General features: G+C 41.3%; 1 protein-coding gene, 1 long non-coding RNA gene and 1 other non-coding gene across 3 annotated transcripts; 2 read left to right on the top strand and 1 right to left on the bottom strand.

Moving 5' to 3' along the window:
- Positions 1–222: 222 nt before the first annotated feature.
- Positions 223–23808, bottom strand: RAB40B (RAB40B, member RAS oncogene family). The gene is made up of 6 exons (NM_001278050.4): positions 23316–23808; positions 5288–5348; positions 3425–3485; positions 2460–2537; positions 1779–2001; positions 223–1373 (listed from the first exon to the last, which is right to left on the bottom strand). The coding sequence occupies exons 1-6, from the start codon at positions 23455–23457 to the stop codon at positions 1102–1104; spliced, it is 837 nt and encodes a 278-aa protein (NP_001264979.1). The 5' UTR covers positions 23458–23808; the 3' UTR covers positions 223–1101.
- TRNAG-UCC lies at positions 7541–7612 on the top strand. Its single transcript has one exon. It is a non-coding gene; the product is annotated as a tRNA-Gly (tRNA).
- LOC107054738 lies at positions 7542–11702 on the top strand. The gene is made up of 3 exons (XR_005840683.2): positions 7542–8382; positions 8687–8824; positions 9394–11702. It is a non-coding gene; the product is annotated as an uncharacterized LOC107054738 (long non-coding RNA).
- Positions 23809–24430: the final 622 nt, after the last annotated feature.

Raw genomic sequence — 24430 nt, 5'->3', positions numbered from 1 at the left:
CCTCAAAGGACTCCTACTGCTCAAAACGAGTCACAATATTCTCCAAAAAGAAGCGGAACACTTGAAATGTATTCTGCATGTCAGTTCACAATGTTGAAGACAGACGTATTCAAAGCATTATATCATGCTTTTAGGATGGCTTCATGTTCCTGCTGTCCATTTCAGGTGTACTGTTCTTCAAGTTCTTCTCAAGGAAGATAAAGACAACTTTCTCCAATTAAGTAAAGCTTAATAGGTTTTATTTTCCAGAAGCATTTATTTTTTAAATAGTGCTTTTTTTCTTATAAAGCAGCTTTTCAAGTCATGTTCCCTTAACCACAGTATCTTTGGCATTTTCCTTCTCAAACTTTCTTGGCGAGTGGTATAAAATGTAATATATATACATACTTTTTCTTTACAGAAAAATAAGTATTTAAACCACAAATTAATTCCCCAAAGTATTAAATAACATACCAAAAAACTTTATCAAATCTATTACATATACTAATGGGACAAAACCTTGTTGCGTATGTGCATCATAATTATATACACATTTTTAGCTTAGTTAAGTTAGTGCTCTGAAGTCAAGGAAGCTTTACCAAATATCCAAATACACAGCTGCAGTATGACTAGAATTGGTTGCACTGTTTGTTGAATTTACAATGTATACAATACATTGCATTTCAAAACCTCTGTCTGAATATGTAAACCAATGACTCATGTTTTTAATAGTTTGCAAAAAGACAGGATTTTTTTTTAAAACAATTACACAGTAAGCCACATTCCAGATTTAATGGAATTAAGAACTCAATATAATGATAATTATTCCCCATAGGAAAATACATCAAGTAGTGAAAACAAGGCATCATGCATGTCAGAAACTAAAATAAAGTATGCAAGTCCAACAGCAAACATCACACCCTTTCAGTTGCACTGAACAAGTCACTCATTCCAAAGCAGCATTACTGTAGTGAGCAAGCCCCAAAATAGTACTTGTTTTTCTTATTTTTGTCTATGTAGTGTGATACCTACATAGAGTATGCTCTGCTATTAAAAAAAGGAGTCCTCACATTCAGAGCTTCACATGAGGGGATTCCATCCAGGTTCCTTTTCTCACAGAGCTTAAGAAATTTTACAGCTGTTTCTTGTGCAGTTTTTTGGTGGGCTCTGTGGTAGACGGATAATTTTAGCTTTCTTTAAGCTGTTCCTTTTATTGATGTTGCTGGATGTGAGCGAATATGAGCGTCCATGCATCATCCTGGCATTAAGACCGTTGGCCATGGAGAAAGATTTGAGATGGCTTCTTAAGGCAACTGGGAGAGGGAGCTTGTCAACAAGATGCACAGGGGTACAGGAAACTATGGCACGGCAACAAAGGTCTTGCAGAGTCAGTACTTAAAAACAGACATAAAACTTCCATTATAATAGTTTGCTTTTGTCAGCCAAACACTAGCAGAATAACCAACATTCTGCATGCACGCTTTACTTCTAGGATGAATTCTCATTTCTTTTCCCACATGCTTTCCCACATCTGTATTATCCAAAATATCTGCTGCTTCCATGTCCTACTTATCTCTTAAGACTTAGTTCTAAGAAAGACACGCTATTCCCTACAAAAGCAGGAACAGGTTATGACTGCAGATGCACATTTTCTGTTTAGAAAATAAGCTGTATCAGATTCCTGGCTCTTCATTTTGATATCAGCCAAGGAATCAATTCTCTGGAAATTATTTTTTTATTAAGGAACCACAAAACTTTGCCAAGACTAACTTTAAATATTTTCAGCGTATTTTACTTACCCTTGTTTGGCCTCCAGAGCCTGTCCATTCCATGCCTCATCAATACTATTCTTGCTAGCTCAGTGAAGGACTCTGTAATATTGAAATTGCAAAGAGGACTGACTTCAAAAAAAGTCATGCCCAGCCGCTCAGCGTAGGTTTGTGCTTGTTCAGTAGACACTTGGCGCTTGAAGGCTAAGTGAAGGCGGTTTCCAACCAGGATTTTTGGTACACCAGGAGCATGCTGAGAAAAGAAAAGCAATACAAAAAATTGGCTCCAGTTTCTCCTTTCCATCAGGTAAAAGATTTTTCAAGAGTTTAGACTGAGTGGCAGGTTGGACAAGACGATCGCTAGAGGTCTCTTTCAGCTTAAGTTATTCTATGATTCTATGATTTAAAAACATCCCTTTCTCACTTGCAGAGATGATGTGGCAAATTTATAGCAAGAGTGGGACTACAATATGAAATCCTTGCCCTCCATATGCTTACTGCCAACGCTTTTAAAAAAATCAGACACTTCAAGCTGCTACGTTTCTAACTTCCAGAACTGTAAACATAGAAACAGAATGGTTAACTTGGCATCTTGGATGTCGCCGTAGTAAGCATCGCCTGCAAATGCCAGTAAAAACAGCAGAAAATATCATAAGCTGTCAGTCTTAGTCATCTGAAGTAGACTAGTGACAGTCTCGGGTTGTACCTTACCTCATCTATTTCCTTTATCCATCGATCGATTCCATCAAATGACCAACGATTGGTAATGTCGTACACTAGTATTACTCCCTGTTTTTAAATATATGTATAATAAAAAAAAAAAATAAGTTTAACAAAGGCACAAGACAGAAAATACTATCTGTGAGTTCTCTGATTCTGAAATAATCCTATAGGATGCTGAGAAAGATCTTAATGAAGCAGAACCTCAACATTCTATAACACCAAGCCCCAACTCTCTGTGTAGACTACTGATGTGCTAAGGAACAGAATCCCAGACTTTCTGGGGGGGGTTATGTACTGGTAAATATTTCTGTTTACAGGGGACAACTGTGATGATCATACACACAACACAAGTCATAGTAAATAAATATTAGTGGGTACATGCAGTAGGTTGAAGATTCAATGCTCTATATAACTCTGGAACATAAACCATGCAATTCTACATGTCGTGAATTAAAGTAGTAATTTGAAATCTGAAACGCTACAATCACTATACTGTGTGTTTTGTTTTGTGTTTTTTTAAGAGATTTCATTACAAGTTGTTACGCTTCATTATACTTTTGATTATGTTTCTACTTTCCTATTGCTCTTGAGTTTTGTGTTGGCTGTTCACCTTACCTGGCACACAGCTTTAAAAGGCAGCATTAGCATACGTATTCACATGGTTAAAGGAAGCTAACAGGCTTAAGTTGTTGATGTAGCCAACAAGAAGGCCTGAAGATGTTCATCATTATAACGTACTCCGGTTCAACCACCATCTCATTTCTTTCTGCCCCTCCCACCCACCCAAGAAAATCGTGCCCCTTATTATTTCCCAACTTTCGTGTTATCTTTCGACTATCAGTTCAACTGCATGCAATCTACAAGTGAGCAACAAAAGTCATCACAACAACTTGCAATCTCTTGTTCATCCAATAACCATTACTCACAACTAAAGAGAGCTGCATATGGCTTACCTGAGCACCTCTTGAATATGACCGAAATATGGTGCAGAATCTCCCTTGCCCTGATGTGTCCCTAAACAAAATAAATTACAAATATTTTTTAAAAGAAATAGGTGGACTCCTACATTAAGAGTTCAGCTAGGTTTGTACTGATCAACATCACCCCTTATTCCGTTAGTCACACAACAGCAGTCACTAACGTGTTAAGAGTTGTTCTTATTCTCAGCAGGTTTTTCCCCCACTGGAATTCAGCCTTTTAAATTTCCAGATTTTTCAGAATGAGAGGACAAGAACTTGAAACTTTATTCTTGCAATTGTCCTTGGAAAACAAAGACTATTGGTCCAGCACACATATGCCACTAGACTTTGCATTTAGCTCAGCTTGAAGAAACATTCTGTTTTTGCAGCAGAAAAAAAAAGTGGGAGGAAACAATAGCTATCACCAAGGAAACTAATGGAAAAGCAGTAAATTCTTGATTACAGCAGCAATAGCTTATTATGAGTTCAGTATGAGGAAGCAGTCTTTAAGGAGACAGTGAAAGCATGAAGTACAGAATCACAGTGAAGGATATGCTAAGAAACAAAATTCCTTAAGGAATTTTTGAGGTAGGTTACAGATCTTCAAATGCAGGACACGTATTTCTGTACATGGTCAGTGCAGAAACACTTCCAAACGGTTATCTTCAGGAGTCCTAAGAATATCATCTCCCTTCACAAAAAGGATTAAAGCATCTCTCAGATGAGCATTATATGCTATTTTTACAAAGCTATAATAAAATGGAATGCAGTAGAAAAATGAAGTATGTGAACAAATTATCAAGTAATCAAGGCACCATATGCCAGAGTACTATTATCCTTCATTACATTTAATATTTGAAATGTTATCTTGAAATTCATAAAGGCAAAAACAGCCAATGAAGAATAAATTAGACATTTAATTCCAGTATCTTAAAAACTTTCAAATTAGAATAAACATCAACAAGACTTTTAAAGAGAGAAGGGGCACAAGATTGTCCGTTTTTAGGAGGAAAAGAATATAACTGCAACAACTCATTTTCACCTCCATTTCTCTACCCTATCTGAACACTTTGTGTTCTCCAGTTTGTCTAGATGAAGTTTCCTCAAAAATCACACTCCATCTCCTGTCTGTCCTGCCCTGATCCTGCCTCTTCCTCTCTTATGCCATGAGTTTAGGCAATGAGGAAAGCTTTAAGAGGCAGTAATGTTGCTGCATATTTCAAGCTGTGTATTTCTTGCTGACTATTCCTTAAGGAGCCAGAAGATGGCCTTCTGCAAAATTATTACCACAGAAACTCCCCAACAGACCAAATATCTGACCCTACAGGGAAAATACAAATCATAAAATACATATTTTTTGTTCTTGACATGTTGACATGATAGGGTTGCACATCAATGAAGTTATCCACATTTAATTGACAGTGAGCAATAACACTTCTTGTTCGTTTTCAATACTGTGGTTATTTAGTCAACCATTACTACCAATAAATAGAGCACAGGGATGTTTCTATACAATCACTGAATGCTTTTTAAGGTATATTCACAGTTCTCATTACAAGTGTGTCCTACAATTTTTGAAGGTACTTTGAATCTCTTGAAGATACTTTTAATCTTTTGTGCCTTCCTCCTGCATTTATGACTCATCTCTCCTTTAGAGAAATTGCACCATTTTATATGAAGTAGATGAAAAATTGAAATAAACACAAAGTAAGTGACTTGCCCAAAGTAGTGGCTAGCTGGATCATTCTTCCTCATTTGGCTAAATATCTCTGAGGCATAAGGGTGAACTCAAGCCCCAAAGAGTTGCATTCGTTATGTCTCTGAAATATAAACTATGAGTAATAGTGAAAGACATACCAGAGTTGTAGCTTGATTCGTCGGCCATCCAGAAGGATTGTTGTAGTCTTGTAATCTATACCTGAGGGAAACACAGACATACAAATCTTACATCAGCTTGAAAGTGTGTAATATACAGACAATAGTTATGGACTTTGTAGAAGCTGACCATAAAAGAATTTATTCATTACTACTCTATGGAGCAAATATGAATAAAAATAACTTGTTCACATAAAGCTTAGAAGAGTTTTCAGATTACTTAAGCAAGGTTCATTCAAAGTAGATTTCTCAGGATCCCTTCATGTTGATAACCAATCTCTTTTATCATTATCATGACAATATACATATTTAAAGTTCTAATTATTTTCTATAGAAGAAGGTAGAACTAGGTTTAAGCCTTTCCTCTCATATGCATATTGTGAACTATATACTATTCGCTTCCTCTGTGCCCCAGCTTTACTCCCTCTATCATTTCTTCCTTTCTCATCAGGTCTGATTCACAAACAGTCTTTTATGAAGTAGCTATGTGTGTCTCGCATATAAGAGCAGTACAAAAAGTGCAAGAAGCGTCTGGCCTTTGCTTTCTAGACTTCTCCATTGCTGTTGATAACAGTCTTCTCTGCCCTCAAGACCTACTCAGTGTCCAGCAGCAGGCAGGCAGGTTCCAGGTTATTCCTACCCATAACAAGCCCAGCACTTGGGGTTGACCTACAGTGTCTCTTTTAGATGAGCTGAAGAAGTACTGCAGTGCTTAAAGTCAGCATGTGATATCTATCTATACATTCATATACACTACTTAATCTAGCAATATTTTAAAAAACCCAAATAATATGCAGGTATATTTAGCTGAGCTCACATCTCCATCATGTAGTATTTGAAAAAATCTTCAGAGATTTACAATATCAGGGTTTTTTATTCTTTCCTGGTGACCTGACATATCCCAGAAACAAATTAAACCAGGCAAAAATATGCTCAGGTTTGGCTTTGCAGTTTTTGGGGGCAAAATGGGTGTTTTTTTTTCTCAATTCAATTAGGTAAAACTAATCAGAAGCAGTTATGTAGCTACAGTTGATCCCTGAAAACATCCACCACGATGCTCGGGTCAATGACTCTGAACTCCATGCCTTAACACTGCATCCACAAAGTGCATCATTATAAATGTAAAAAAAAAAAAAAAAAAGAAAAAGGCCTTTATCTTATTAAGTGTTATCTGAAAAGCTGCATTCACTGTTCCCAATGCTCAACCATGTAGCACAATTTCACTGGTAAGTGTGTTTTTCTCTCATGTTTCTGGACTTTGTCACCGACAAGAAACCTCCTGAATTGAACATTCATTCATCAATTCCTCCAAATGAAGTTTAAAAAGCATGAAATCTGAAAACATCCTAAAACGTAACAAGACTCACGTCTTAAAGAGCAGAGAGGTCTTATTTTCTGAGCATAAACAAAACAAGGGGATGAGAAAAAACACACTGATGCAGAAGGACAAATGTAGTGGGAAGAATGTCCTAAAACTACTTAAGACTTCACCAGATCTTCAGAGGAAGAGTGCCGAAGATGATCCCTTTAATTGCCTGTACTTATATTGCAGACAGACAACTACAAAACAACAGAGGTGTGAGGAGACACTCAATGCACTGCAGGAGAGTTCTGGTGGGTACACAGACAGCAGCAACCTGCAAAACCAGTGCAAGTACCAAGACTTGAAAAGAAACAGAAGAATCTCAACTACGTGCTGCACTGTGAGCCTGCCATCCTTCTGCAGCCTTATCAGCTATTAGGTATGGGATGAAGAGCACAAGCTGAGAGCTGCCAGGCTGGCAGCACTGCCCATCCTGGGACTGCTACATCCAAACAGTGGCAGCTCCATGCCGTCATGGAAAGCAGCCCCACCAGCCAGCCAGGATCTTCTGCTGGGGCGTGTAAATGGATTGCAGTAATTGTGTAGAGAGGCTAGAGGGAGTCTCAGTATCTACTGAAGACACTGGGTTTTATTAATTATGATAAGGCAGGTGTAAGATTCATAACTATGGGTGGCAGTAATTCCCAGAATAAAAGAAAAGCTATATAACAGTGTATATAATACTGTTCATAATGATACGTATATCAAATGCTTAGCAATAAGATTTTTTTTTGGTGTGCTATATTTATTGGGGAGGGGCGAAGAAGTTTTAAAGCTTAGTAAGACATCTATACTAATTGCATCACACTCAAAGAAAGAAAGAATGCAGAGCACAGCACGGCAATACATGAAGATCTATCCCAGCAAGCACAGCGTTGGTGGTATAGTGGTGAGCATAGCTGCCTTCCAAGCAGTTGACCCGGGTTCGATTCCCGGCCAACGCAGTCCACATTTTTTCATGACTGGACTCTCATCCAGGATGGATGGGAACAGTGAGAGCGGATACAGTCGGTGCATACCTTGACTTCAACAAAGCTCCAGCCCTGCCTCCCTTAACATCCTTGTAGGTAAGCTTGGGAAGTGAGTAAGCGTGGGAGAAGATGGATGAGCAGACAGGTGAGGTGGATCAGTACAGTACCCTGAGCTGCTGGAGAAGAGAGCAGAGAAGGACCTTCAGGGGTGGTCTGCCTCCATCACCAAACAAATAGGTTTTTAACATGATAAGCAGGCACCAAAAAGGAAGCTTGTACCTGACTCCTAAGAGTTAATTCCAGACCTAAGACAGGCAGGTGTTCCATTAGGGACAGAAGTCATTGTGCAGTAGCTGTTACCTGAGTCAGCTCTCAGCAATAGGCCCAGGGATGGTGTACACTTCTGTGATGCTTAGAAAATCTGCCCCACACTACTGCTCAAATGGCATTTGTCACACGTACTAGAAAGAGTTATCTGAGGCAAACAATGTTTGAGTCCAGTTTATGAAAACAGCGTCTTCGCTAAACTAAAAAACACAAGACATTGCTCCTTGCAATTAAGTATGGGTTACCTCAAAGAGGAAACGTTCCCCTGCTTACAGGTTCAAATACACTCCTGCCCGAGATGAGTGCAGAACTCAGTGTGCACAACACAGCTATCACCTCTGTCCTCCAGAACAGACTCCGAGGAACTCGGAATGCTTTTATTACATCACACAATGGCATCAATCCCTTTCCATAAGGTAAATGCTGTAACCTAATAGATACCAAAGCACACAGAGAAACAGGTTCTTGATCTCCATTACAAATAACTCCAGTGATTTTCTAGCTTTTTGTATGTTGAAACAACCCATAAGAAAAGACTTTCCCAATACTGTAATTATGTATTGTATTTACTGATATTATTAGTAAAGCTAAAGCAGTCTTGGATTTCATAGGGGAAAAGATTCAAAACCGAGAAATTTGGAAGGACAACTGCACTGTAGAACTATTAAAGATAGCTTTATCTCTCACTTGACCTGTTGAATAGTTTGTCATTTCCAGCAGCAATCACTGAACATCTGCCCAACCTGAAAGCCAAGAGCAACAGAAGTCCTCTTCCCACAGCCCCACAGAACCAGGTACCCGCAGACCAGAGATGACAGGAAGCTCAAAGAAACATCCCTGGCACGATACACACACCAGGTAAGTAAAAAGGAAGATGGAAGCACTGGGGCAGTAAGCCCCACATTATTGGGATCCATATTTCAAAGAGGACACTACAGTTACTGCCTGCCTGCAGGACATCCCTTTGTGCCACATCAGACTACTGGGTCGCATTCTAACACAAACAAACAAACTGATAAATACATCCTGCTGTCAAGCAGGAGTTTATTAGGAAAAAACCCTCTGACAGAGTTCTTTCTAGGCTGGCAGCAAAAAGAGAGCCAAGTTCTTCTGAGCACTCAAATCCCCCACACCAATCCTTAGCTCCTGACATGCACCAACTGAAAGAAGCTACAGTAGTAATGGTCATTTCAAACCCTCAGCTCCCTGCAGAGGTGTGCACTGAAATGTCTCTTGCCTTCAGTTCAGGACCTTATCTGTACATCTGAGAAAAAGAGTCATAAGTGTCAGTGAAGGAAGATTTATTTTCATTTATTGGTTGAAGTGTTCTAATTCTCCAGCAGTAGTAGGAAACAGACAAATCTACAAACCAGAAGCAGATATATCTCTATATATCTATATATATGTATATATATTTTTTAATCCAGCCGACAGACAAAGCCTTGGACCACAGAACAGACCAAGACTTAAAAACTGTTTGTGTACTAAAAGAACAAGTTTCATCATTTCAGAAATCCTGAAGAACAGAGAGCACAGAACAAGCCCTGCCCAACGCTGCACAGCTTGTTCCAGCATCCTGTGCTACTGCTGCTATTTCCTGCAGGGTGAAATACTTCCATCAGTTCATCTGAAAGTTCACGGAGATGCAGACTATGATTAGCAAACACTGACATCCCACGCAGCGCACGGACATCCATCCTGCTTGTTAAAGACATACCAAACATAGGAAGTCAGGGCTGCATGGCTATAGGATACACAGCTGAGTAAACCAGGCACCACGGAGCATACACCACTGCAAGCTGTTCTTGTTTAGCTGCACATAAAGCAAAATATTACATATTTTTCCTTAAGATGACATGCATGAGGCACCTCAAAGCTATACTACTACCAGCTGCTGCTTATAGAAGCATCTATGGGCTTCTCAGAAGATCTCTGAAGAAATAGGTTCAGAAACTTTTGTATTCTTCAGCTGTAATACAGATAGAGCCAGTTGATAATGAGACCAGAGTATAATAAAACCTGAATATTTCTGCATTTGCCACTGATGAAGAATCAAAACAAAAGGCCTTTTGCCATGAATCATCAGGGACAGCATGCAGCTACAACAATGAGACCAACAGATGTGGGTTGTGCTGTTGCAGAAATCAAATGTCCTTCCAGAACATTATTCACTCATTTAGAAATACAGAACAGCTTTGTTGGGATACACAGGCAAGAAGTATCGCTACAGAGGAAAGGAAAGGGAAGAAATGGGCTGCCAGATCAGAGAGTTCAGCTGCCTGAAGCGAACCAGAAAAGCCCCTCAGTGCTTTACACTTTCGTGTAGATTGGTTTTCTTAATAAAACAAAATGATCGACACCTCAAGCCACAAACTGAAATTAAAGGACCTCAGACAAGCTGCATCCCTTGCTGGAGAGGTTTTGTTTTGTTTTAATTTTATTGCTTTTTTTAAAATATACTTTTCTTCTCAAACAAAAGTAAACAGCTAGAAAACTGAACCCAGTATTACTGCATTCAGGAATGTAGTAAAATTCCCCCCAGAATCATTCAGCTGTTTGGTAACAACAGCATTAAACAGAAAGGCATCCTCTCTGCAGCGATGCTTTGTAGCCATTCCATCCCATCGCTGACGCTCCACTGACCGCACTGCATTCTCGTCAACACTGATTAGTTCAACGTTCCCTGTAGAACTTCTATTCCTCTTGAAGCACGCAGTAGTGTTCCTGTGATGTGTCTCGTTGGGAAGAATCCTTCCATCATTTAAGTTGCTCATTCTGTCTTCCAGCAAAGGCAAGATTACTTCACCAAAAATGTTTTCTGTTACTGAGATTCAGTGACTTACAGTGCAATGGCCAACCAGCCCCGTAGCTTTGCAGTAGTGAAGAATACACCAACTCAAACAAAGCTTGACTGCAACTGGCTACAGATACATCAGTTCTATTTTGATCATAAAAAAAAAAAAAGAAAGAAAAAGCAGACAATTTTTCATAGGAACTAGAAGAGAGCCCAACATTCTAGTGGTTCTGAGGTTCAGAGTTTTCTTTGTATCTGTATTTTAATTTCAATAACCTATAGGAGAGCAGAGAACACGAGCTGACCACATTTCAGAGATTTCCATTGGTTTGTCCAAATCATACATTCAATAATAGTTGTATCAGACACACATCAACGTCTCCTTCCCATCGTCTGCTTCTGTGCCAAACCTTAAGATTCTACAAAACAAACAAAACCATAAATAGATACGCACAGTCAGTGGGATTCTGGGTCTGGGATGTTTAACAAAGTCGAGCGAAAGCATCCTTCAAAGGCTGTTGACAGCACTGAGAAAACAGGTGGTAGGTTTTAGAAAACATTCTCACACATCATCATTTCCCATTATAAGCATTCTAAGCTATCTACCTGTCTCTATCTGTGGCAAAATTACAGCTTAACATTTCTGTTAGGAACACATTTGGGACTGTCTCCAGTATACTTGAGAAGTGCCACGGCTTCCAAGCCCATTCATTTATCACCCCAAGCAAGCAGACCCACACCATGCTTTTGATTCAGAATTCAATCAAGTTGATGTTTGAAACTTCTTATTGCCAGTAAGCTCTCTACAATAAAACTCGACCACATAATTTGATATGCAAGCACAAAGGTCAGGTTACGTGACAGCCAGACCTGCCTTCTGCTTGCCATATCAGAATCACCATCATTTCCCAAATTCCAATCTCTTCTATCACCCTTAATTACTGCAATAAAAGCTGTGTGTTTGAAAAGCACAGATTGGTTATTCAGTTTGCAATAAGGATACTGGAATTTTAGATCTAGACTGTCTTCTTCAACTCATTAATCAAAACATAAACCACAATTACACACAATAAATCTTGCACTCATTTCAAAGATGTGACAATTTTCCCATTGCTTTTTTTTTTTTTTTTTTTTTAAATAACAGATTTGGATCAGAAAGCTCAGCTTTTATGTTTGTTTATGGTCAGATATGCCAATACCACAGCCCATCCTTCAGCTCACTTGTTCTCCTTCAAATGTTTATAAAGGAATTGAGCTTACAAGAAATCTACAAATCAAACTGGTCTTTATTACACAGAAGCTTTTCATGGTTGCAAGTTTCTAGGGCACCAGGTTGGAATCCAGAAATCTCAGAGGACTTCTCATTGGCTCTAGCCCAGATCACTGTCCTTCAAAGCAAAGAAATGGGTAAAGAAGTTAACCCATTAAGAAGAAATGGATCAAGAAGTCTGTCATAAATTTATGGCACACCTCCAATGCTTAGTTGAAAACCAAATTAACAACTGCAGCACTCCAAAACCTGTATAAGCCATGAGATTCAATTAGCCAGATTGCTAATTTTCAGAAACAGTACCTGTGTTTCTATTCACTCTCTTATCATCAGTGTTTGTAAGCAAACTAAAGCCAGTACTTTGCATGCTGAATTGGCATCCTACCCCCAAAAACTTGCAAACAACCGAAAAATACATGATTTCATTTATAAAATCATGCCTTAGTTTGCAGCATTTCTGCTAGGGTGGCTAAACAGAGAGCCAAAACTTGAGAACAATCTCTTTCTATTCATGCTAAGAGGAAAGAAAATTAAGATTCTGAGACAATATTTCATTCTCCTCCATCTGAAAATTTAATTGTGCACAAAAAATAAATAGCCTCTGCACAGTCCAGATTTACTCCACAAGAAGAAAGATGTGTCCCCACTTCCCCCAGGTCAGGAAGAGGCATCAGTTCATCATTTCCCCTCTTCACTCTTCCAGAAGGAAAGGATATCAAAGGCATAAGGTAAGCTGCCTACCTCAATAGCTTGCTGCAAGTTGCAGCTAACTTCCTGAGAAGAAATGATGATATATAAATATATATAAGCATGTTATTGTTTATAAATAGTAGCACTACAGGAAAAGGGAATGTTATTATTAGCATAACACAGGGGAAAAAAAGGTTGTTTTTGTGTTTTTTTTTTTCAAGTCACCCTATTTTATTAATAAGTTTGAAAGAAGATGGGAAGAGACTAATATATCAGTTCCGGGAATCTCATGTGAGATGAGTTTTTCTCTACACAGATGTGAAAGAATAGATTGATACAAGGAGACCACAATGATGGGCGATCACAGAACTCTGGTGCCTTACAGACTGATTGGCATCAGGATACAACCTGAAAGCACAGCAACACACTTCTGGCTAGAATACTCATGTGAGAAGACAGGAGTTCCAGAGAACAGACTGGGAATGATTGTTACCAGTTGGACAAGAAATTAGGACCTGATAGAACGCTGGGTTATGAGGTAAGAGAGATTTGACAAAGATGCCAGCATGAAGGCGGAACAAAGGTGGGATGAGACACTGAGGAGGAGGCTGAACAGAGGAGATGAGCAGAGGTACAGAGCAAGAAGTCCAGACAAACAACGGGCACAGAACCAGGTAGTGAACAAACCATAAATGTCTGAGTAAAGAGCCTGGGGCTTTGAGAAGGACACAGATTAAGTGAGGTGGTGGGATGAGAAGAACAGAGTCAAACGTAAGAGACAGCAGTATGCTCCCCTTTGAAGTCAAAGATGTAGAATTCCGGTCCATTTGATATCAAATGAAAGATGACCATGACCTTGCACCTTCTCATCGTTGCTGTTCTCCAGTTCCTGCAGGTAAGAGCTGGATGGTGGTGTGAGAAAGGAGCACATATTAACAAGTGGTTCTTCTCCTGAAAAGCCGCTGTATTACTTTCAAAGAACATCAGCTCTCATGGGCAGTCAGATGAGATCTCACATGTCCTCCATATTCCTCTCAACTAAACAAAGCTGAAACATGACTGTTTCACCTTTTTTGACATATGAATGTGTCTGAAGATACCACCTGGCATTCCGCACATCCATGGACAGCAGAATGAAGAGAAGGTTCATCAGGCTAAGATAGCTAACCACAAAAAAGTCAAATGGGTTTTATATAAGAACTGATTGTCCAATGCTCCTTGTGCTTATGGATATCTTCCTGGTATAGTAATTCACCTTCACAGCTAAGGACAAATCACCCTGGTACATAAGGAAAAAGCAGAAGGTAGCATACATATTTTTGACAAATTTTACAAATTGAGAAAGAAACGAGAAGCAGCCATGCATAACTTGCCCTTCTATCTAGAATGCTAGGCTTGAAATATGGCCAGAATCTGGAAGGAAGAATAGCTTCAAAACTACCATAACAATATTAAAAGCAGATGCAATACTTCACATTTTACAACATTTTCCAGAAGAGAACAATGACCTTTTATATCTTGACACTTCATTAGCAGTAAACCAGCTCAAAAATACTTGGCATGACAAGAATCACAAGACCATCCAGCAGTCATAATTCTGAGCTATAGGTCTAAGAGCTCAGAGAAGAGTTAGAAACCTCTCCAAAACCTCCCCAGGCTTTAAATCAAGTTGCAAATAAATGCTTCTGAAAAATTAAACCACTAATTAACCATTAGCTAAGCATATTAACACAGAATTCCAATTCTGTAGTTGTTATGACATCTCAGAAGCATACTCCTGTATATTATGAATTCTGTCATTACGACAAAGATCAAAGTTGGAATTCACAAGGAATAAGTGGAGAAACATAAGCACCATAATTTTGCTTTAAAAATACAAAAGACCAAAAGCACAGATACTTGACAAGAAAGAGCTTTCGAACTATATTGCCAAACCAAAACAACAGAAGACCCATTCTACTTCTTGGATTTGAAATTCCAAGCAAAACACATCCCACAAAGTGGGCTCTCCAGATAATGTTAACAATAACTTGAAGAATTACCAAATCACGATGTATATTCCATTATAAAAATGAAGGAAATTAAGTTTGGTTTGGATCACGTTTCCAGTTCTTTCCTCTCCTCCTCCCCAGCTATTCCAGCAGAAGAGCTGCCAATATTCTAACTGTACTCCCTTTTCCAGGAGAAAAACCTTCAGAAAGACCTTTTTTTGCTAGCATTTTGTATTAAAATTTAAAGGAAAAAAGAAAGACCATATGTTACTAAGATCTTGTTCTATTCATCATTTAGTTGGCTTCACTTTTCCATTAAATTAGAATAAACTGAACTGGGGTGAAAAGGACTAAAAGAAATGTCAGGTTGGCCCAACATCAGGAGGTCAGTTAGATCAATCTCCTGTTCAAACCAGGATCAGCTGTGAGGTCTGGAGATCCATCTGTGCAACCTGTCCCACAGCTTGACCCTCCTCCTCCATTAAAGGAAATGTTTTTCCTCTTACCCATTCTGAACCTCTCGTTTCAACCTACACCTACAAGTGCTTTATGGAGAATGACTGTCCCCTTGGTGCTGGAAGGCTGCTCCTCTGTCCCCCCAGAGGCCACTCTTCTACTCAGAGGTAACTCATCAGTCTGCAGCCAAGCTTCATTTGAGTTGTTACAACTGCAGACTTTTCTTCATCCCAAAACTATGCAGTCACTTCTCACATAGTCTTCTGCATTGAATTAGCTGTCCTGCAGATGTTGAAGATAAGTATGGTGTAGACTGAGAAGTGAGACTGCCTATAAAACCACAGTTCTCATCCACCACTGCATTAAACTCCCGTTTGGAGACAAGAACTACTTTTTATAAGGAAAAACTGTTACACTGCATGTATTCTTGGACTCTGCAACCCTCTTGCTCTAAGACTAAGATCAGGCAAACGATACAGTTCCTTCTAGAATGGACTGAAAAGGAAAATAAAAGTTTAGAGGTTATGAACTTGTTTAAAGTCCCATTTGTCACGTTTCTATTTTATGAAGTATGTGCTCAAGTTAAAGCACAATCTACAAACTCTGAACTGGTTTGAGAGGTCAAGGTCGTGCCAACTTCACTTGGCGTATTTGCAGAAGTAAACACCCAGAGAAAGATCAGAAGGACGGTCACGGACTGACTGGGGTTCTGCAGCACATACAGGGATAGCAGTTCCTTGCTAAAGCAATCAGAATAGAAATACAGACACAGATATCCATGTAGAGATTCTGCACCACAAGACTCTGCTTCTATTGACTCAATCATTCCATTGAACTCATCATCTGCAGGAGCCTCTCCTCCTCAGCCTGCTCGTGAAAAATTATTAGGAAGGCAGCCAGACCTGCTGGGTCTGAGTTTTCCAGCTGGCAGTTTCATGTTTCACGCACTTAAATATCCCATGTTGAGGCACTGCGTTAAAGTCAGCTTGCAAACAAAGCACAAGGGCACAGGAGCTGCATTAACACATTTCATCTCCCAGATTTTTAAGTCACTTTGTTTTGAAGTCTATGGAATATCAGCCCCCTCCCACTTTTTACATTAACATCTTTTTTTTTAATTAATATCTTTTGTTTCATACAAGCATCAATAACAGCCCACTTTCTATAACAACAGGCAAATTAAGCATAAAACCCCCAAATAGGCTTATGACTGTTTCTTCAATATATTCATTTGGAATACACAAGCATTCTTGGCTATTTCAGCTTGCTGACGTGGGATTGCAACAGAGCATACATTGCTAAGGCCAGGGCAGGGCTCCCTGCATGAAGTCACAGTCCAGAGGAGAAAAGAGAGCAAGGGCAGGAGCCTCCTAGCGAGGTACACACTGCCAAGTTGTGCTGAACAAGCACAGTATAACACTGGGGTGAAGAGCAGAGAGGTAAAATCTGAGCCATCAGCCTGGAACACAACATGCACTAAACCAATTCCAGTCACTAGACACAAGCCATCAGCCTGTGTTTGACAGTGCAAGAGATGATCCACAACTCATCTTGGGCAAATGCGTCACTCTTGGACTGCAGTTCACTTCTAGATGTGGCCACATGTTCAGTCTCCTCTATTACATTTGCACATAAACACGGGTCTTAAACTAGCTACATATTTAGAATCACTGGGAGTTTTCATTAGATGGGTCACCTCCTGAGTAAAGAATGAAAACAGTTCTGTGCACTCAAGTACGCTTAAAGACACTATTAAAGCAGGTATTGCCAGGAGCTCATGTAATATGAATGTGAAGCTGAGATCCAAAAATACACTGGGAGAAACTCCGGATGCTTCGATTTTGCATGAACTCAAGAGAACACATCTTAAGTTTTTAAAAATAAGCTGACCGACAAAACAGATGGAAATCTCCCCTCTAGAAATTCTCATCAGCTTCTCCACCCCCATATATAAAACTACCAGCTTCTACATCGAAATCCAGTGTTCCAGAAGTGATGTCAATGCCCAAGGGAGCTCTGGGCCATCAGCCCCGTGCTCTCCCATACGCTCCCCACCTATTGCACTCATCTCTGTCTCCTGGCAGCCCTTGCTGACTGCATGCAGTACCTACACACCAGCAAATCCCACGCCACAAAGAAAAACAGCAAAGCTGTTATGCCAGCTTTCAGCTTAGCACGAGGCTGTATCTCATGAACAATGAAGAGCTTTCCCATTTCCCTGCTTCTGACGACAAACACAATTCCAAAATGCTCAATCTTTAACATTTACATGCCTACACAACCACCACACGTTACTAACTTGACAGAGAAGTTTCTGTATGTGTGTAAGGGTGCTTTCCCTGCTAGGTCCCACTCCCTCTTCTTCCCCACTTCAAAAGCAGTTATTTTTGTTTACTATGAGGATTCTCATCTTATCTTAAGCACAGCTCAGCGATTTGGTTCAGCCAAAGTGATCACAGTAAGAGCAACTTCCCTGGTGACTTACAGCCTTCAGGGCTATAAGAGGCACACCTCCTGCAGAGAGTTACCAGCAAGATCCAGAGAAAGACTCCGGTATTCCTTCTTCCAATACATGAAGCCAGAATAACAGTCTGACTAACAGATCAAACAAAAATGCAATTATATCATAGCAGGCTTGTGCTATATTAAAGCCTTAGGCTGCTATAAATATGGGAGCAGTGTCAGTTTGTGGACCTTTAAGCTTCCTCCACTCCTGGGCAGACATGAGATCAGAGCTTCCTACTAATTAGCTTTCAATTTCTCCTTCGATTTGAGTGACAGCACAGATACATAACTGCTGCTGTGAACACCAGTGTATTTGTGGACTTTGCCCTGAGTAGGCACTAAATGACAATGCTGACACAGAAGGTTCTATTTCACCTTTCTCGAACACTGGATATTCCACATGTGCTGTATCAGTGACTGGTAAATCAGTGCTTTAGCTGCAACAGCTTCACTTCGCCGAGGAACTCCAAGTTGTGTCTGCCTACTTAACCAGCTCACAGGTTATTACAACATGTGAAGGCATAACAGAAAGGAATAATTATTTATAAGGATGTGTTCCACTATATCAACAGATTGAAAAGTGGATGGAAAAAGCACAGCAAGCTCAAAACAAGTTTGTCTGGTGCATCCGAACCTTGCTTGAGATTTTCCTTACATAAAACCAGCATGACAGACTCCAGCCCATGAAAAGGACTGCATAAAATGGTCCCGGTTTTCTGTATTTTCAGTCTCACATTAAACAAAAACCAGAGGAACTAAATAATACTGGGTAGAAATATAAGTTCTATAGCCAATTTCTATTCTTCATCTCATTTTCCATCCTCTTTATGTTCCCAGAACAAGAGCAAGTTTACAGCAATATGTAAATGTATTTTAATCAACATATTGGATAAAACTTATTCCTGGCACAGGCAAACACCATTTGGGTTAAGTCAAAGCAACTTAAAAGACTGAAACGAGCCTGAAGTCTGACCACCTTCCAAACCAGCCTGGACTTTTCCTTTCATGTTGCACACCTGTCTGGGATCTTCATGGTAATTTTGGTTATTTACAGTCTCTTTCCCACTGCTGCACATCTGTGAAAAATTAAAGGGAGGGGAAAAAAACCAAAAGGACACCAGTAGCCCAAGGGAAATGGAGACAGGCAGCACAGTGAGCTCGAGGATGGGCATGAGAAAGACAAAGGAGAAAATGAGCCACTGCTGTAATCATTTTTGCCACAACAAACTGAAGGAGCAATAGCAGATATCAAATTCAGACATGTCTGTGCAGCTTTGTTTTAGGCAGGAATTTGAAAAATATCTGCATGGTTTGCAAGATTTAAAGGCTTCTTCCATCTGAAGCTGTACAACATGCCTGACCAAAAATTGCTTTCTTCGGTCTTTCTTTTTTTACCATTGAATAAGCCTTATTAAGAAACATATAAAGGGAAGTTACTGAAAAAAGAAAAAGAAGTCAGATACCAAATTTGAGCACAGGCATACGTACATGGCACTGATTTCTCCTCCACTCACAAAAACCCAGCAATACTGGTAAGGTGAGGAGGGAGCTGGGGAGAAAAGCAGTTCTTACCTACTGATCAAATGGGTTTGCAGAGCTCAGGGTTGGAAAGCCTACCTCCTCACCTTCATGAAACTGTAACTGTGGGCCATGAGATGGATGCAAGCTCCTGATTCCTAAGTTGCTGAGTAACATTAAGTCAAAGAAATGCTTCCACTATATTAGACTGAGGGAAGCTGGTTGAGTAGAATTTAGTATTGAGTAGTAGTAGTATTGAGTTGAGTAGAATTTAGTAGAATTTAGAAATTGAGTAGAACTAATTTTATGGAAGTATCAAAAAAACTTCAGAAAACCTATGAACTACCACTCGTGCCTAGGATTACTACTTCTCCATTAAATCAAGCAAGGTGAATATTCATTGTTTCAACAGATGTGCAAGACTGGCTAGAAGCAAGAAAACCCCAACAAAACAACTCCATTGGACTGACTGACCTGGCAGTCCAACATGAAAGGACCCTTTATCACAGTGTTTATATATAGAAAAAGGGTTAAAAAAAAAAAAGGTTACACTTAAGTCTGCTTCCATGTATGAGGGAAAATGCACTGATCTCATGAAGTGGGCATGTCTTATAAAGTAATAGAGGGGTTCTTTCTCCACATGCATCACATACTACAACCCAGAATTAATGTAGTCCTTCCTCTTGGAAGGCAGCACGCCAAAGGGGCAGTCGTAACCAGAGTTCAGAGCTGCATCCATCACTGCTTCACAGGCCCATCCCAAAAGAAGTCAGATGCCCATCAGTGCCACCAGTACCATGGAAGCCTATAATAACAACATAATAAACCATTTGCCTTTTAGGCACTTAGATTGTGCATGAGATCAAATCCCACCTGCTTTTCCTTTCTACAAAAATGCAGATTTACATGTTTTTAACTGAGATCAACGGGCATACAAATGAATTTTAACACCATTTAAAGGGAAGGGGAGGGTTGGGGGGTGGAGGAATTCATGCCTTTTGGAAAGTTACCCCCTAACAGCAAAGTGATCAATTATTGTTCTCCCTGTGCTGCAACATAAAAAGGTCACTGAGTGAGAAAGGATGAAATAATTTGCCAGTGTAAACGTGGGGCTCCTGCAAGAAAAGGAGTAAGAGTGCATTAAGTGTAAGCAAACACTCCTTTCAGCCCCCGTGTCAAGCAATCACATCACAAGCAAAATTTTCCTCTATTTTAATATGAAAGCAAAACCAGAACCCAGCTAAATAAAAATCTGTTGGTGCAAGGCATGAAAATAGTTTTCTCCCCAGTGACAGAACATCTAAGGAATTATGTTCTATTTCCTCTGAGTATATGCCGATGATAAATTAGCAATACTTCTCAGCAAAGCTTCTGCAGCTCCCTAAGATCATTTTTTTGTGTTTTTTCTTATCGTGTCCAATCTGTAATATTTCAGTTTTCAGCAAGATGTGGGAAACCTCTAACGGCAGGTTACCCAGACAACTAACCCCACTGCCTACCTGCCCATCTTCAGAATTACTGCTTTCTAGATTATCTCTATGAATCATGCTCACTAATGTATCTTCCATAGCAGTCCCTACTTCACTATGTTAATAAAGCTTCTTCCCTTCTTTCCAAGCCCTCTGGTCATTAAGGAAAATTCAGAAATGAAGAGGCTGTATTTCATCTTACTAGCTGTATTATGCCAAATGCTTTCATACCATGGCTCCTGGACCAGCAGCAGCTTGCAGAGACTTGACAAATCACACGATGCTGGCTTCCCTTCCTGCCTCCAGATTTTATATCAATTTTGTGTACTGACAAAAAATAGTAAGACATATGACTGCTGTATTTTCCCAGGGATGGGAGAGACTGCAGGCTTATTTTTGAATAACTAGTCAAAGTGTATGTGAAAAAATTATTTCTGGTTTATACAACTGAAGTTTGAGCCCATACACATGAGATGGCACAGTTACACAGCTCATAGCTGCACACAAAGCCTTCAGGCATTCGAGAGCTAAACAAAAAAATCCAAACAAAAACAAAAAACCACAAATGATAGCACATGCTGTTCTGGTCAACTCTGTGTTTTACTTTATCTTCATTCTCCTTGCCTGTTCAATTAATTTGATGCTGCTGAAGACATCAAGCAACCTTCTTTGCTGATCAGCCCATCCTCACCACGTCTTCCTCCTACCTCTCTTCATGTCCTGCAGGGCTCACTTCAATTCTCCTCCTGTTTACCAAGCTTTTAAGTCAAATTAGAAAGTGAGTCATAACACCAAGAGGATGTTTAGCTTGGTCCATCTCACAGCATCTCTATTCTCACAGCCTGCGCAGGTTCCCTACAGCTGCATCCTATGTTGCTGTACTCAAGTGATGTAGGAAGGGCTGAGGGACATCAAGGGACAACAACTGGTATGCATTCATGCAAGAGTTCAAAAGTACTCCAGGTCTGGTACACTGGACAACATTATACCTTAACAAATAGAGATGGATGAACAGCAAGAAAGTATTTTCTACAGATTTTCACAGTTAAAGCCAACATCTTTCATTAAGTGAGACGCAATGGTATGCTGTGGTTGTGTAAACAAAATCTTAATTATACCACCAGTTGCACAAAATGTAAGAACAGATCATATTCCTTTACAGCCCAGGACCACATCTTCCATTACATCTGCCCTCACTTGTGTCTCACACCCCTCTCTTCACGTGTGCACATCAGCTCGTGGTTACAACTCCTTTCTCTCTCCATGGAAGAACAACCTGTGCACAAGAGGTTTGGTGAGACACGAATAACTGTAACTATCTAACTGTGTATAGTTAAAACTAGCGAAGAGACCACAATCCACAAAGCATAGCACAGAACATACAGCCTCGTGTGGAAATATTTTGGAGATGTTATTATGGATGAAGAATCTCCAAGCTGCACGTTAAGTACTTGCTAAATGACTCCAACAGAATACTTGTATTTCTTGGCTGTCAAGAGATGCACTCAGATAGCAACACAATTTAAATGTGGCTTGCACGCAAGCCACGAGTAGCACAAGGTTTATATGCAAAAACTAAGGTACGACCTACGAGCTTGGGAGCTGGTCAAACATTGTTATGTCAAGACATATTGGAGACTACAGTGCTGCTTTTGCATAAGGATTTATAAACTTAGACCGCATGTGCAGGACAGGGCCGGGCTCAGCTCGCCCCCCTGAAGCCCTTCCCAAATTTTCTCCAACCTCCTGAAGGACCCAGACTGAGGAGAATGCAACATCCCAAGGAGTAACGTAGCAAAAGCTATTAAGTAAACATCTTAAAACGCACAGTGATACCTTCAAGGCGCAGTCTGACTCATAAGCAACCACACAAAGAACTCTCCACCCCCACCCACTTCTTTGCTTTGATTGAGTGCAATGAACTCAATATAATAACAACAAATGCAAAGCCTTCCAAATGAATTAACTAGTCAGACACTTATAGTAGCAGTCATTTGAAGCAACGGGTAATTTTACAAGATCACTTCTTTTTTTTTAATAACTCATGCAATAGGTTTGCAGTAGGAAGGAAAAGGGGAAACTTAGAGTTGTGTTCTAGGAAAATAGGTCTGGGGGAATGAAGAGAATAGGAAGAAAGACGGGAAATGAAAATCCCTCTTCCCAAAGCCACTGGCTTGGTTTTAAATCAGCTGGCAATGTTTACAACTCTGGTTTGCAGACAGAACATAGCTGGCACATATGAGGATCTTCTGCCTTGCCCTTTAAAAAGCTTAAGTGAAGGAACACTACGAACGTGAACCTTGGTCTTAAAGGGCCACCCTTCCGATATGGATCAGTGATAAACAGGGAGAAAAAGTGATTTCTTCTATTCTTCCAGCGAAAGCTGTTTCAGAGCAAACACACCTGCTGCTTCACAGATATTTACTTCAAAAGATTTTTCCTAGCGTTTCCCTCCCGTTACGGATGACTGCTTCTAAGATGAACCTCACCGCCCTGACAACGCGTTCTGTGTACGAAGCCGTTTCCCTCCCATCGGCGCTCTACGCACAGCAGCTGAGCCGCACGGCCCGTTACAGCCGGGCGCGGGCCCCGCTCCGCCGGCAGCCCGGCGTCCCAGCACGGCGCAGCCCGTCCCGCGGGCGGAGGCGGCCCTTACCCATGTGGTAGCCGTAGGGCGACTCGGCGGCGCCGTCCTGCAGGCTGGCCAGGATCTCGCCCTTGCCCACGTCGCTGTCGCCCACCAGCAGGAACTTCAGCAGGAAGTCGTAGGCTCTCCCCGGGCTGCCCGCCTGGCTCATCCTCCGCGCCGGCTCAGCTCTCGCGGCCCATCCCGGGGCCCGGGGCGGTGAGGGCACGGCGGCGGGCAGCGGTGCGGGAGGGCAGCGGCATGCCCGGCGCTCGCGGGGAGCGCTGCGGTCCCGTCACGGAGGCGGCGCCGTGCCCGGCGCCCGTGTCAGCGGCGGGGGACGTCGGCGGCGCGCGTCATGAACGGAGGTGCTCGTCTTTCCCAACAGACGGCGCCGGCCTCCTGTCGCGGCTCGAGAAGGCGAAGGGGCGGCTCAGCAGGGCGCCGGTCCCGTCCCGCTCGTCCACCTGTCCCCACCTCACCGCCTCCCCACGCCGACCCTCAGCCCGCCGCCGCGGCGCTCTGACAGGACGCCGGGCTCCGCCCCCCGGCCGCGCTATTGGGCCGCTCCTGCCAGGCCGCGCCCCTTCAGCATTCATTGGTGCGCGGCAATCATAGCCCCGCCCACCTCGGCTCCCATTGCGGGGCTGCGCGCCTCGAACGCCCCCTCCTCGTGTTTCCAGCGGGAGACAGCGGCTCAGTTGCTACAGGGCTTCAAGCAAACCATTGGCTCGTTCGCCCATCATGCTAAGCCCCACCTCCCCGCCGGAGCCGGTGCTCCAGGCCACGTGTTCGAATCCTGGGCGTACAGCCACGGCAAGCAAGGGAAACGCGTCGTTCTGGGGGAAATGCTGACTCTTCACGTGTCAGTAACTCCAAAATAAATTCAGAAGCAGAACAAACTCAGATCGATGCGTCACCTCTAATCTCGGGTGCTGGCAGGAAAACCTCCTTTCTGACACCTTATTGTAGCACCTCTGCTCACCCCGAGCCTTTGTGACCACACGAGCTGCTCGTCTGCCAGCAAATAGAATTTGAAGCATCCCTTTACAAAAAGAAATGGTGAGCCCCAATGATTCCCAAGTCTGAAGAGAAAATTTAGTGGAGTCAAATTGGTGAAAAACATTTGCCCACAGAAACAAACA

The sequence above is a fragment of the Gallus gallus genome, chromosome 18, assembly GCF_016699485.2.
Source record: "Gallus gallus isolate bGalGal1 chromosome 18, bGalGal1.mat.broiler.GRCg7b, whole genome shotgun sequence".
Lineage (NCBI taxonomy): Eukaryota > Metazoa > Chordata > Aves > Galliformes > Phasianidae > Gallus > Gallus gallus.
The sequence above is the reverse complement of the archived record's forward strand: the minus strand, read 5'-3'. Positions and strand labels throughout refer to the sequence as shown.